Source organism: Rana temporaria, chromosome 3, assembly GCF_905171775.1.
Source record: "Rana temporaria chromosome 3, aRanTem1.1, whole genome shotgun sequence".
Classification (NCBI taxonomy): Eukaryota; Metazoa; Chordata; class Amphibia; order Anura; family Ranidae; genus Rana; species Rana temporaria.
In genome coordinates, this window is record NC_053491.1 from 354677515 (window position 1) to 354692204 (window position 14690).

Here is a 14690-nt window from a genome sequence, read left to right on the forward strand (position 1 = left end):
CATAGTCTCACAAAGTTTTTTTTTTTTTTTTTTAAAGTTTGTACATTAAATTCATCATGCAAATTGATTGCTAAGCAAAAAGTTGTCCATAAGGACGGTGGCACGTAACAAGTCCATGTGTTTTTTTTCCGGCATACATTAAAGAAATATCCTGACACAGAACGAAACGTACAAAGACGAGGTGGTGTTTTTGACTTTTTTGTGGTGTTGTCCTACAGTAACAAACTAAAACAAAAGATAACTGTATTGTTAAACGATAACTATGATCCTTATGGCTTTCAGTGCCAAAACATGGTGACACACTGGTATCTCTACAATGCAATAAAAAATAATTACTTTATATTACAAGAATAGAGGGGAAAAAAAACTTTTGCACCATTTTTTACTATGTCATGTAAAAACTAACATCTACAATCAATTTAACATATTCACAGTGAAACAAAATTGGGCATGTGCAGTGTGAACTTCACAAATGGACGATTAACTGCAGATTTTTTTTTTGGCAAAAAAATGATACACAATAATCATGCAAATCAGAATTTGCTTAATTTGTTCAAAGTAACTACCGACATGCCAATTTTTGAAACCCTTCGAAACTTTGTTTCTCTATCACCAATAATAATGACTTCACGCCTGTTTTTGAAACTTGTTTCTTCTTCGTCCAGAAAGAAGCAGCCGTTTGAATTAAAAGGATGACAATTCAATCATACAGAGTTCACAGAAATTGGTACCAAGGCGTTGAATAGACAGGAAGGATTAAAAGAAATAACGTTCGTACATTAATTACAACTTTTTGAGAAATAAAATACAGAGGATAAGAAAAGTCTTTTTTTTTTTTAACCTACAAGGCCACCCCAGTATTTAATAAATTTTTAAAAAGTCTCACTCTTAAAAATCTTCCTGCTTCAGACTGTACTGTCTTAATTTTCCATCTTGATAAACTGATTTTTTTATATACTGTTTCTCTCTTTTTTAATTCCTAGATTCAAAAACATACGTCAGAGCTGCATAATGCTAAGGAAAATATCACCTTTAAATAGGGTATTTAGTTTGACATCTACGAACATATTGTTTTATTTTTTTTTTAGTTCTTTCCATATATATTTTCTTAAGTAGGTTTTTATTTATGAATTTTTTTGCTTGGTTATACATCAAAGCCATCATGTTTTTCCCTTCGAAAATATTCAGTCATCCTTTTTTGCAGTGTCTTTAAAAAAAATAGAAATTATATTTTCTATGTTTTTTTATATATATTTTTTTTCAAGCTGGAAGTTTTGAAGTTTCTGCCTTAAGCCATCAGAGAAAAGTAGGATATCGAGTTTAGTGAAAGTCTTGTTATCTTCACAGGACCCTTTGTGAGCTAATACAGTACACTGTCCATCCTGGCAGCTTCTGATTCTATACTATAGACCCTTTGGAAGAAGACAGATGAATAGACTGTATCCGTGTCGCCAACGTCCTTTGTAATTCGCCTAGTACATCCTGGCCTGTTGTCTCACAGTTCTTATCATACAAGAGTTGTTTAAAGGCTTCGTTTTCGATGAGAAGCATCATGTTTTTCAAAAAGAAGCCTTCACAGTAGGACGAGAGCTCAGGAACACCGAGGAACTGTCAAACACAAGATTATAAAAGACTTAGAGGAGTGACTGGATTAGCCAGTAGATTAAGTATAAATTTCAGTACACGTTAAATGATTCTTGAGCTATATTGGTAAGACACTTAAAGTAAACATCACACATTTTCACTACTTTACCTTCCCACAGCCCCCTAAAATAAAAAATAAAACTTTTACTTAAAGGATATTTAAAAAAAAAAAAACTCCCTAGCCCATCTCCCTTGCCTGGCCGGTAGAAGTCGTCTAGTGTGGGCTGCCTCCACCTGCACACTTCTATCACATTGACTTAAATGGGAGGTACCCATACAACACATTTAAATCTATAGGATGCTAGATTGCATACGCGGGCAGACCGGCATTAGATCTTTACCAGCTGTGTTGTAGGCAGGTGAACATGTCATTTAAAGAGAACCTGTCATGTTCCTATACACATGTTCTGAGAACCCTCATCATCCTGCACACTTCTGGAAGTGTCAGATTCCTGGCCCCCCGCTTAGTGATGTGGCTCCTTCCAATGTCTAAAGGATGAAGAGGATTCTCAGAGTACCATAGATTTTGAAGAAAGCAAAGTTTGCCAGTCCAGGAGATGGAACAGGTAAGTCTTGTATGCCTCCTTTATATATATAAAATTGTTTTTTTCTACATTATAATTTCAGACAATTTCTCCAGTTACAGTTACATCCAAACAAATAAAAAATACAATTAAATATTTATTTTTTAATTACCTTGGCATGGTTATAAATATCCACACAGTTTTCTGTATTAATGCTTTTCGCGCAGATTATTTCACAGTGGCGTTGCAAAGCTTCTAATTGAAAAAATTTACTGGCTGACAACAGCTGCAGAAAAAAGAAGTGGCGTTAAAGATGGCGAATCCATAATTTTAAGTAAAACAGCCATAATAATAAGCTGATTTCATGCATGGGCTGGAGACCAAGCCCTTGAAATACAGCGCCAATATTGGATTATCAATCAATCAGTAAATTGGCATTGAGGTGGCGCCTCTGTCGCATCGGCAGGATAGAGTAAATGGTTTCTTCTCGAAACATCTGCGGCTGGTTAAGCCTGAACATCTAATTTACTCAAGACTTCCACAACCCGCGTCTTACCTCCATGATTTCATTATTTTTAATGAGAAGTGATTCTGTGCCTCCGTAATACAGGTACTGCATGACCAGCTGGAGAAAGAAAAAGAGAGGAAAAAAAGTGAAATGCTGTAACAAAAACAGACATTGTGAAGCTGTCCTACTTAATGGACCCTGGTAAAAATACCTGTGCATGTTTCAAGGGAAACCTGTATCTTAGATACCGCCTATAATTACCTTTCTATTTGATATAAAAGGTATTAGCAAGGCATCTGCCACTTTCTTAAATCTTGGCCACATATGAGTTTCTCTATTGCTAGCACTCAACACACATATATATATATATATATATATATATACACACATACATACACTGTACTGACATAACCTAAGTAGCACATTCAGTCTTTTCATTTCTGTTATCTGCATCATCTGTAAAACTCCAGCATCGGTCACATTTGCCTGCTTCTTTATATTATCACTTGTACTTGTAATAAATGTACTTAGGAAAGCTTTCATAAAAGCCTATTGAAAGTGAAAAACTCTTTTCAAATAGCTTAATATTCAATTGAAAAACGCACATGTGTACACTATGCATGATTCTGTTTAGCCACTTTTGTGATTTACACAATCCTGACACTCTGCATATCTAGGAGGTTAAAGGGGTTGTAAACCTTTGTTTTTTAAATAACAAACATGTCATACTTACCTTCACTGTACAGTTCATTTTGCACAGAGTGGCCCCGGTCCTCCTCTTCTTGGGTCCCTCAGCGGCACTGGTGGTTCCTCCCCACATCTAGTGTCCACGTTGGTGGACACCCATGTGGGAGTGCTCCCGAGTCCTGCATCTATGTCCATTCACACAGAGTGCAAGACTCGGCCCCCGCCCCTGGTGCCGCGTGATTCGATTGAAAGCAGCGGGAGCCAATGGCTGCACTGCTATCAATCTATCAAATCAGTTAGATCTGGTGTGCTTGTTCCTGGACAGAGGATGACAGCGTTCAGGTAAGTAAAAGCTGCAGAAGGTTTTTCACCTTAATGCAAAAGACCATGAGGGTTTTTCACCTTGATGCAAAAGACCATGAGGGTTTACAACCCTGGGCGCTTCCTCCTTCTGAGTGAACATTCAGGAACGTCCCTCAGAAGGAGGGGGATCATGCGCGCGCTTGCCTGCGCAGCGGCGCGATCCCGATGCGCTGGTGTCACCCGGACACGTCGCATCACCGATCGGCAGGAGGGCTCTGGGATTGTCCAATCACAGCTGTCATGTGATGTAAACAGAGAGTCCGGTGCTAGGAGATCTGCTCTCCTCTCCTCACACGGAAGTTGTTAGTGAGGATAGGAGAGCGAATCTCTGCAGCCGGCCGGTGATCAGTGAGTATGAGTTGTTTTTTTACAGCTTTTTACACACTGATCACCGGCCCAGTGGCCCCACACAATGTAAACACACAAAGTCCCCAAAATAGTGTCACCAAAACACATGTCCCCACACAGTAAAAACACCTGTCCCACACATATGTAACAGTAAAATCATAGGTCCCAATAATCATCTGCACACATATGTCCGTGATCACCTGTGCACATCTGTACATGATCATCTGCGTACATCTGTCCGTGATCACACAAACCAATTATTATACACTTAACTGGATTTTTTTTTTTACCAAAGACATGTAGCAGAATCCATTTTGGCTCAAATTTATGACAAAATTAGATTTTATTGGATTTCTTTTAAAATAGAAAGAAGAAAATATTGTATTTTTTCCAAATTTTTGCTCTTTTTTTGCTTATATCGCAAAAAAAACTAAATGGAGTAGTGAATAAATACCACCAAAAGAACGCTCTATTTGTGTGAACAAAATGATAAAAATTTCATTTGGATAGAGCGTAGCATGACTGCAATTCTCACTGAAATTGTGAGAGCGCTGAAAGCTGAAAAATTGGTCTGGGAAGAAAGGGGGTGAAAGTGCCCGGTATTGAAGTGGCTTTGTCCGTTTTTCATCATCTGTTAACAGATGAAAAAAGAACATCAATGCATCTCATGGCAATGGCATCAAAAAAGCCCTATTTTTTTTTCCGTAAAAAAACAAACATATCCGCCAAAAAATGTATGTAAATGGATAAACGGTCTTTTTTGCATGAAAAAATGGCTGCGGAACTCAAGTGATTAAGGACGTATGTAAAAAACTGATGTAAAAGTTTATAAAAAAACATGACAAACTGATGTAAACTTCATCCATTTTTTCTTTGAAAAAAAACGGGACTGAACTGATGAAACAAACGGTTCGTAGGTCTGAAAGGGGCCTTACAGCCAAGGAATATAGTAATGTCATCTGTTTGCTACAGACTGGACTTCTGATTGGACAATGATGGATAAAAAGCACACTAGTGAGGTCATCTCCTAATAGTATGTTCCCAGTGTTTGACAGTCCTGTGCAATATCACTGGCTGACACTACTGTCTACGTGAGTGATTACAAGAAGAAAATATAATGAAAAATTCAGATACCTATTCAAGATGTTTTTAAATTACTTTTAAAAGGGCTAGGGAAATTAAAGATTAATTCCTCGATTAATCTTTAATTTTTTTGATCGATCAAAATTTTTTTGATCGATCAAAATTCTTGACGTCACCGGACAGCCTGGACAGTGAGACTTATCCTGCTGGATGCGAGCAAACTGCACTCATTGGATTGAGGTATCTTTGCATCTGTGGAGCAGGAGGATGCATCAGGCTCCATCAGGGGAAGGGGGCAAAAATAGCCATCGTTTTCTTGTCCTAAGCAGTTTTGTGCAGACAATTCTTTGTGTATCGACAACATCTGTTCCGTGCGAAAGACTGTTCAGTTCTTCAGGGTATATTGTCAATAAAATGCGATCATGTCTGCTTCCAGAAAATGTAAACACTCGGGTATGTCTGCATGACTGGCTAAAGTGATGCCTACTTGCCTACTATAAAGTGACTTACAGTCAATATACTAGATAAGTTTTATAATTAAAGTTAAACTAACTTTCTACGTTTTTCTTAAAGTTTAATGAGAAAAAAATGACTTACGTCAGTGCTACAATTTGAATTTAAAATGTATTTGTGAAGTTAAGTCATGAATTGTGGAAACTAACTAGTGTCGGGTGATTGTATATAGTGTATACCACATTTACCACTGACTAATGCAGAGTTGCAATGCAAGGAGATCAGCTAAAAGTAGTTGGATCTGTATGTGCGTTAAAATTAATCGATTAGTCGATTAATCGATTAAAAAAAAAATTGATTAATCGAACACGAAAATTTTAATCAGTAACAGTCCTACTTTTAATGATTTTTCAATAAACTCACTTAAATAGGGTTTTATATTTGCCTGGAGTTCCACTTAAAAGCCATGGCTATTAGACTGACATAACCAATGTCTTATTACAGCTTTGGATAGACTGTCAAGGAGCAAGGTCTGATAAATCGGAAATGGTTAGGGAGGTTTTATTACTCCATCTCGTTAATGGCAATAGTCTGAGCACTATATGATGCATAATTTATGCTAACTGCATTGACTATGTGCTCCTATTAATATGATGTGCATAATTCATAAACCATTCTAACCTGCTAGGTCAAATTATATTAAAGTAAATCCTACATTAAATATGTCAGGACCGTTACATTAAAAAGCTGCTGACATAGATTAGTGGTATGTAGCTATTGTTTTCATATTAACTTCATACATCTCTTGTCAGGCAATGTCTGACATCTCTATTATCTGTGTGACCATGCATAGTCTGCAGAGCAGACCCACTTAGAAATCTTCTGCAGCATGATAATACACCCTGACTGCACTCTTGGAATCACTAAAGTTCTGGAATTATTTTACACAGGGAAAGTCCACCCAAACCCAAAATTTAAGTGGGGTTTAGGTTGGTGGATTCATTGCCCTATTGGATTCTTTATGGTTTATGCATTGCAATGGCTTGGCCTCCTTGTCACAGTTCCTGGCTGTGCCCTGACAATGAAAAGGCACACTGTTGTTTATCCATAAAGTAAATTAAGTTAAAGATTAACAAACCCCCAAACTCGCTCATCCATGTCTTTATGGACCTTACTTTGTGCACTGGTGTGCATACATGTTGGAACAGGAAGGGGCCATCCCCAAACTGTTTCCACAAAGTTGGGAGCACAAAATTGTCCAAAAGATCTTGGTATGCTGACACCTTAAGGCCCCGTACACACAGTCAGACAAAACCGATGAGAATGGACCGAGGTTCAGTTTCATCGGTCCAAACCGACCGTGTGTATAGCCCATCGGTCTGTTTTCCTTCGGTCCAAAATTTTAAAACATGCTTCAAAACCGAACCGATGGACCGCTGCCCGATCGGTCCAAACCGATGGTTAGTACAGAAAAGCATCGGTTCAAACCCCGCGCATGCTCAGAATCAAGTCGACGCATGCTTGGAAGCATTGAACTTTGTTTTATTCAGCACGTTGTGTGTTTGACGTCACCGCGTTCTGACCCGATCGGTTTTTGGAACGATGGTGTGTACGCACATCAGACCATCAGGCTACTTCAGCGGTGAACCGATGAAAACGGTCCGTCGGACCATTCTCATCGGTTTTGTCCGACCGTGTGTACAAGGCCTCAGAGTTCCCTTTACTGGAACTAAGGGGCCAAGCCCAACCCCTGAAAAGCAACACCACACCATAATCCCCCCTCCACCAAATCATTTGGACCAGTGAACAAAGCAAGATCCATAAAGACATGGATGACCGAGTTTGGGTTGGAGGAACTTGACTGTCCTGACCTCAACCCGATAGAACACCTTTAGGATGAATTAGAGTGGAGAATGTGAGCCAGGCCTTCTTGTCCAATATCAATGTCTGACCTCAAAAATTTGCTTCTGGAAGAATGGTTAAACATTCCCATATACACACACTCCTGAACCTTGTGGACAGCCTTCCCATTAGAGTTGAAGCTGTTATAGCTGTAAAGGGTGGGCCAACTCAATATTGAACCCTACAGACTAAGACTGGGATGCCCTTAAAGTGGAGTTCCAGCCTTTTTTAAGGTTTACTAAAAGTCAGAGGCTACACTTTTTGTAGCTGCTGACTTTTAGTAAACCTAAAAAAAGGCTGGAACTCCGCTAGAACACCTTTAGGATGAATTAGAGTGGAGAATATGAGCCAGGCCTTCTTGTCCAATATCAATGTCTGACCTCAAAAATTTGCTTCTGGAAGAATGGTCAAACATTCCCATATACACACACTCCTGAACCTTGTGGACAGCCTTCCCATTAGAGTTGAAGCTGTAAAGGGTGGGCCAACTCAATATTGAACCCTACGGACTAAGACTGGGATGCCCTTAAAGCAGAGTTCCAGACTTTTTTTAGGTTTACTTAAAGTCAGCAGCTACAAAAAGTGTAGTTGCTGACTTTTAATAAACAGACACTTACCTGCTCCACGGTCCAGCGATGTGGCCGTCCGGAGCACCGCCCCTCTCCCCCCTCTTTGCCGGCGCCTCCATTCACTCTGTGGGCACCTGGTCGTGACAGCTTTCAGCTTCACGGCCGGGCACGCACTACGCGAGCGGCGCTGCACACCCTGAGTGGACAGGCGATCTCCTGGGACCTGTCACGTGTCCCAGGAGATCGCCTAGAGGGAGGGGCCGCCTAAGGCGAGAGCAGGAGTCCCACTTCTACCGAAGCCCCCTCTCCCCCCCATAAAAATGACATGACAAATGTGGCATGTAAGGGGGTGAGGAGTGCTTAAAGCGGAAGTTCAATTTTTGGGTGGAACTCCACTTTAAAGTTCATGTACGTGTAAAGGCAGTCGTCCCTTCACTTTTGCCAATATAATGTATTTCTGCATATTTGTACAGTCTTGTCATGCAAATGAATATTGTCCTTTTTGCTGAATTAAAACTTTTTCTTTAAAATCTTACCTGAAAGATGTGATACTTTACATAGTTGATTTCAATACAGTTGTTTTCTGTAGTAGACTTGTTTGTAAGAAGTGCTTTAAACCTGAACAAAACAGAGTCCATTAAAAAAGTCTTATTGGCAAATATCAAACAATGCTGACAGATTGACTGAATAAGGAATCGGCAAAGTAAATGCACTCTATTTTTCATAATTTACAGGAAATCTAAAGCCTTAAATAATCTTTGAAAGTTTCTATAGATGACTTAATCTGGGATTGAGCAGGATGTGAGAATGCGTGCATGCAGAGTTTTCAAGGAACAACACCCATTCAGGATATTCTAACCAACATGTTAAAATTGAACTTATTATTTAGGGCACTAAATAGAATCTTTAAATTCAGACTAAGTACTCTTAGCGCCAACAACATTCAATGTACTGTTTTTCTTTCTGAATTCCGAGAGATGGAGGAACAGCAGGAAAATTGAGCATAAACAAAAGACTAGAGCACAATAAAATATGTATAAAGACTGTTTAAAAGTTATTCTATCACGTCTGTAGTTTTGAAAAGCTCTTGTATGGTTTTAACATTTTTACTCTGTCTAGTGATATAGAACACGGCTGGCGGCAATGGCCCCTGACCATAATGAAAAGCATTTCTGATGGCACATGTTTTTAATGCTTAGGGAAGGTCTTTGAGAGGTGGAAATCTACTTGAACAATATGAAAGAGATCAAAGATCCTTTTTAAATAACTTAATTAACTAGCAAGGGGCCTAACTAAATAGAAAGGACAAGTTGAGGATGGTGTCAGTAGGGGAGTGGACATTGTCAGTAGAGCAGTGGATGGTGTTAGCAGGGCAGAGGTTGGTGTCAATATGGCAGAGGACAGTGTCAGTAGTTTTTTTTTTCTTTACAATTTTTGTCCTTTTGTGGGGTCTTGATGAAATATCAGTGGTTTAAACAGACCCCTGATGTCTCAGTCCTCAATCTCCATCTCTGCAGCCTCAGCTGTACAGACTGAATGAACAAGAATTGTTCTGCACTCACTCACAAACTGAAGCATAATAAACACAGTTATAAATGAACACGGTGAGTGATCTGTACCAATCACAAACTGTGCAACAAAAAAAAGGTGGACAGGAATGGGGGCAGCATTACTGGAACCGATCCTCTGTATTTCCCTCCTGCAACAGCTGAATGCTAGCGGGAGGGAGAAGAGGAGAAGACATTCAGCTGCTGCAGTAGGAAAACACAAGGGATCAGTTCCGTAAATGCTGCCCCCATTCCTGTCCAGGTTCTGGGAGTTGGCAAGGAAGGGAAGCAAATAAACTGTCATTTGCCTGCAATTGATGACAGGTTGCTGACCCCTGGCCTGGGGGGGGGGGGGTCATCATCTTAGGAGATCAAAATTTCCACTCTTAAGCCGCTGTAATAGTGCAAGAACTATCACCTGGGATGGGTGTGTGTGCTGGTGTTCACATTTGCACAATATTCCCTCGCTGTCAGAGAAAAGATATCAGGCTGGAATGCCACCATGGAGCATGACCTTTCTACTGTCTGAGCTCAGGGCTGATATTCTGTTCATACTGGTGAAGGATGCGAAAACCATCACTTTGGCAGCACCTTTGTTACTTGACTTTTTTATACTGTGCCGCTGTCTGACCTTAGACAGGAGATAGGATGGCCTCACAGCCTGAAACTTAGCTTGACACTTCTCTGACAGGTACAGACTACAAGTAAATAATAATAATTAAAAAAAGTAATCCATTCAGAATTAAGGCTTTACTATTACAAAAGTCCAGATGAGGAAGTCCATATTCTTACAAATGCCCCTTTGTGATTGGTTCTGTTTAGGTTTCTTACTTGCATATGTAAAATGTTCCTTTTTAATAATCTCACCTTGGGGATGCTGTAAACAACAACACTTTGTGTGCATAAAAAGGCCTTCCTTCAGCAATAAATGTGATGTCTGACATCTCCTTGTTGTTGAGAAAATGAGGATCTGGAAAGATACCAAGTCAAAAGTCCAGTTGGTTATAAGACAAGACATAAGTAAGCCTTTTTCTGGTCTTCTAACAGAAACTAGGGGGTCTTTTTTATATGAAATATAAGAAGCATTCCTTGACTACCTCTATGAATCTAGTTATGAGCCAATGGGATTGTAATAGGGGTGGGAGGGAGTGGACAGGCTAGAATCCAGCATGCACTGATACGCAGGCACATTTGTGTGTGCTAGCGCGCATCGGCGTGCACGTCTGCGCATATTGGCACAAAGATGCTAGTGTGTACTAATTGCTGGATGTTCTTGGGCTTCCTCATGATCCAGGTTCCTGCTTTGCTGACTGATCCTCCGTTGCTGACCTGGCTTGTTCCTGACCTTGATCTGTGGATTCTGGATATTGACCTTGCCTCTGAGTATTCTCTGCCTGCTTCCCTAGTACTGAACTCGGCCCACTGAATCTTACTTTGCCTGCTTCCCTGGTACTTTGCCTGTTTCCTAACCACGCTGCCTCACTATGTATGACCCTTGCTCACCTTCACTACATCTCTGACTGTTGCAGTCACCTGCTACCAAACTACCGGTACTCATGCTTCTTTGAACCCTGTACCTCTGTCACCACATTCAAGGGTGCACGGACCAGAGTTGCAAAGGAAGCCCTTTCATCAACTCGGACTCCAAACAAAATATGCAACACTTTGAGGCCTCGTACACACGACCGAACATGTTTGCTGAAACTGGTCCGCCGACCAGTTTCGGCGGACATGTTTGGTCGTCTGTACGGCCGACCGGACCGGATTCCTGGCCGAGCGGACAGGTTTCCAGCGGACAAATGTTTCTTAGCATGCTAAGAAACATGTCCGCTGGAAGCCTGTCCGTCGGACATGTTCGGTCGTCTGTATGACTCACCGGACATGTCCGCTCGGTTGAAAGCCCTCGCATGCGTCGAAGTGATTCGACGCATGCGTGGAAGCATTGACCTTCCAGGGTCGCGCATGTCGCCGCGTCAGACGCGGCCACAGCGCGGCCACGTCACCGCGTATCCTGTCCGCGGGAAATTTGGTCTGATGGTGTGTACAGCCATCAGACCAAATGATCCCAGCGGACATGTCCGATGAAAACAGTCCGCGGACCGTTTTCATCGGACAGATCCGGCCGTGTGTACAAGGCCTTACACTTTTGGAAGTGCTGGAATTTTGCCCAATCAGAGTATCCCATCAGTGGGCTGTAGGGGAGGCATTGATAACTGGTGCAAGAATGAGCACCTCTAAGTGCCTGCACTTTATTGTTTAACAGAGTCATTTTATTTGTGATATGTTCAACCACTTACCCAGCCTGGATGTCTGTTTTCGCTTTATCTCTGTCAGCTTTGGGATAGGGTATGGTCCATAGCACTGACTGAAGATGACAGCTAGCTGCTGACTGATCACCTCGTTCTGGAATCATAAAAAATCAAGGTTACCTTTTTTTGTTGTCTATGAAGAACCTTAATGTGTCTTGGCAAGAATTACTGAAACCCTCATGTAGCTGTCTGCTATAGAGTTGGTGATAAACAGATGGTACCCAAACTTTTGATGATGGACACTTAGTACCTGTTGCAAACATAATACTGCAATTGTGCTTCACAGGTGACAGCATCACCAGTCCAAAGAAGATCTGTTGCTAGTTCTCATAGAATACCATTTGTTATATTTTTGTTATCAATGCCTCAGGGTGCCTTCACACAACTGTTTTGTAGTGCAAAGATGCCCCATGTGAACCTGGGTGATACTATGGGCACATATTCACTTCCAATTAAAGCTGAGAGATCTGACATACCCCTGCATCCCCTTATTAGAAGTGCACACCTCACTGCCTATGAAGGGTGGGGGGGCTTGCTGATCACACCTCTGAATTTCAGCTAAAAGTCAACATTTTGAAAGGAAACACAGGTGCTGTGAATGGAAGTACGTATATATATATATATATATATATATATATATATATATATATATATATGCTATTAATGCAAACATAAATCCTGCTTTTTGCAAATGAGACACACAATGGCCCGGTTTCACATACATCGGCGCATATTTATACGGGCGTAGTGTATCCAATATACGATACGCCGACGCAGCGCACAGAGGCAAGCACTGGATTCACCAAGCACTTGCTCCCACTCGCTCTTAAACATACGCTGGGTTTCCTCGGCGTAAGCCAGCGTAGGTGGAAGTGGGCGTGAGCCATGCTAATGAGGCGTGACCCCATGCAAATGATGGGCCAAGCGCCATAGAAGTACTTAAAATGAATGGCGCATGCGCCGTCCCGTGGCCGCATCCCTGTGCGCATGCTCAGAATCACGTCGGAACTACTCCCTAAGATACGACGGATCACTGCCTACGACGTGAACGTAACCTACGCCTAGTCATATTCACGTACAACGTAAACGACAAAAGATACGACGGCTTGTGTTTCCTGGTCCATACCTTTGCATGGGTTGCGCCTCCTATATGGGAAATAACTTTACCCTGGACGTATAACTTCCGCAAACCGCGTATATTATGCGCCGGGCGCAAGTACGTTCGTGAATCGGCGTATCTCCCTCATTTGCATAGAAAATCAATGGGAGCGGCAAATGCGCCCAGCGTAAATATGCGCCCACGATACGCCGGCGTAGGAAAGTTACGTCGGTCGGATGAAGCCTATTTTCAGGCGTATCTCAGTTTATGGGCATGGCGCATAGATACGACGGCGCATACTTAGGCCGCGTACACACGGTCGAACATGTCCGCTGAACCAGTTTCCGCGGACATGTCCGACAGTGTGTACGGCCTAGCGGACGGGTTTCCAGCGGACAAAAGTTTCATGTTATGACATGTCCGATGGTTAGTACACCTAATCGGACATGTCCGCTGGTTATGACGTGTAACCAGCGCCCCGAAATCCCGCACATGCGTCAAATTGATTCGACTCATGCGTGGAAGCATTGCACTTCCGTGTTTGAGAACATCTGTGTCTTCTACGTCACCGCGTTCTCTGTCCGCGGGGATTTTGGTCTGATGGTGTGTACACACATCAGACCAAAAGCTCCCAGGAGACTTGTCCGATGAAAGCGGTCAGCGGACCGTTTTCATCGGACATGTCTCCTCGTGTGTACGGGGCCTTACACTTACGCGGCGTATCTCGAGATACGTCGGCGTAAGTGCTTTGTGAATCCGGGCCAATGTATTTTATTTTCTAATAATGTCCCCAACACGCCTAGTGGTTTTTCTGTAAGAATGTACACTGCTTGCACATTCAGCTCATGTTTGGCATGCCGAGAAGTTATATCATCAGTGACTCTCCAATGGCTGAAGAGGGAAAGTAAAAAGCTCCCAACCGCCCCAGTAACAAACTAAATAGTGAAAATGAGTACCATGAATAAGATAAGCACTGGAAGCTGTGCCTGCGGATTTACAGCTCAAGTAAACAAAGATGATTTTAAAATGGTAATTGGTTGTGCCGACCTTCTGGAACTAACAACCAAAAAGTAAGTCTGTCATACAAGAATTATTGGGGCTTCCACCAATGGCCTCCTGAAAGTGCTAATAGCTGAAAATGCTGTTTGACTTGCTGTTATAGCAAATTTCTGGTATGCACAACATCAGATTCTAAACCAGGATAGGTTTTCGCTAAGAGTTGCAAATTAGAATTTATAAAACAGTGAAAGTCACTCAAGCTGATGCTGAAACATAAGTAAACTTTTGATATGTTTTCAGACTCGCTAAAGTATAAAAATAGCTGGAGCACCACAAACCGCCCAAATATAAACTCCTTTTCAGCGGCAGAGGACTCTCTCGTGTAACTCTCATTGTTAGCAGTAGTAAAACTGATTAAATTTCACTCCAGAGCACCTCTCTCTGCTACCGTGGCAGCACTTGTAATTAAAAACAATCTGGATCTCGGCGAGGCATTGGAAGTCTAAGGGACCGCAACTAGGAAGCTGCACTAGAAAACTTGTTTTCTTCTGAGCAGATTAAGCTTTTCTGTTCCCTCAGTAGACCCGAATGAAATGAGGGAAAGAATAAAAAGCCCCACCAGGCTCAACGCTGGGATAACTGCCAAAGATAAAGT

At 41.6% G+C, this 14690-nt stretch overlaps 1 protein-coding gene across 1 annotated transcript in view; it reads right to left on the reverse strand.

Moving 5' to 3' along the window:
- Positions 1 to 365: 365 nt before the first annotated feature.
- The window catches only part of BTBD11 (BTB domain containing 11), a 379045-nt gene continuing 364720 nt past the window's right edge, over positions 366 to 14690 (reverse strand). Inside the window, exons 12-17 of the mRNA XM_040345198.1 lie at positions 11926 to 12031; positions 10496 to 10598; positions 8618 to 8699; positions 2725 to 2793; positions 2341 to 2454; positions 366 to 1608 (exon numbers count right to left, since the gene is read on the reverse strand). Of these exons, the coding sequence (XP_040201132.1) occupies positions 1399 to 1608; positions 2341 to 2454; positions 2725 to 2793; positions 8618 to 8699; positions 10496 to 10598; positions 11926 to 12031 (684 nt within the window). The 3' untranslated portion in view covers positions 366 to 1398. The remainder of the gene's footprint in view (positions 1609 to 2340; positions 2455 to 2724; positions 2794 to 8617; positions 8700 to 10495; positions 10599 to 11925; positions 12032 to 14690) is intronic.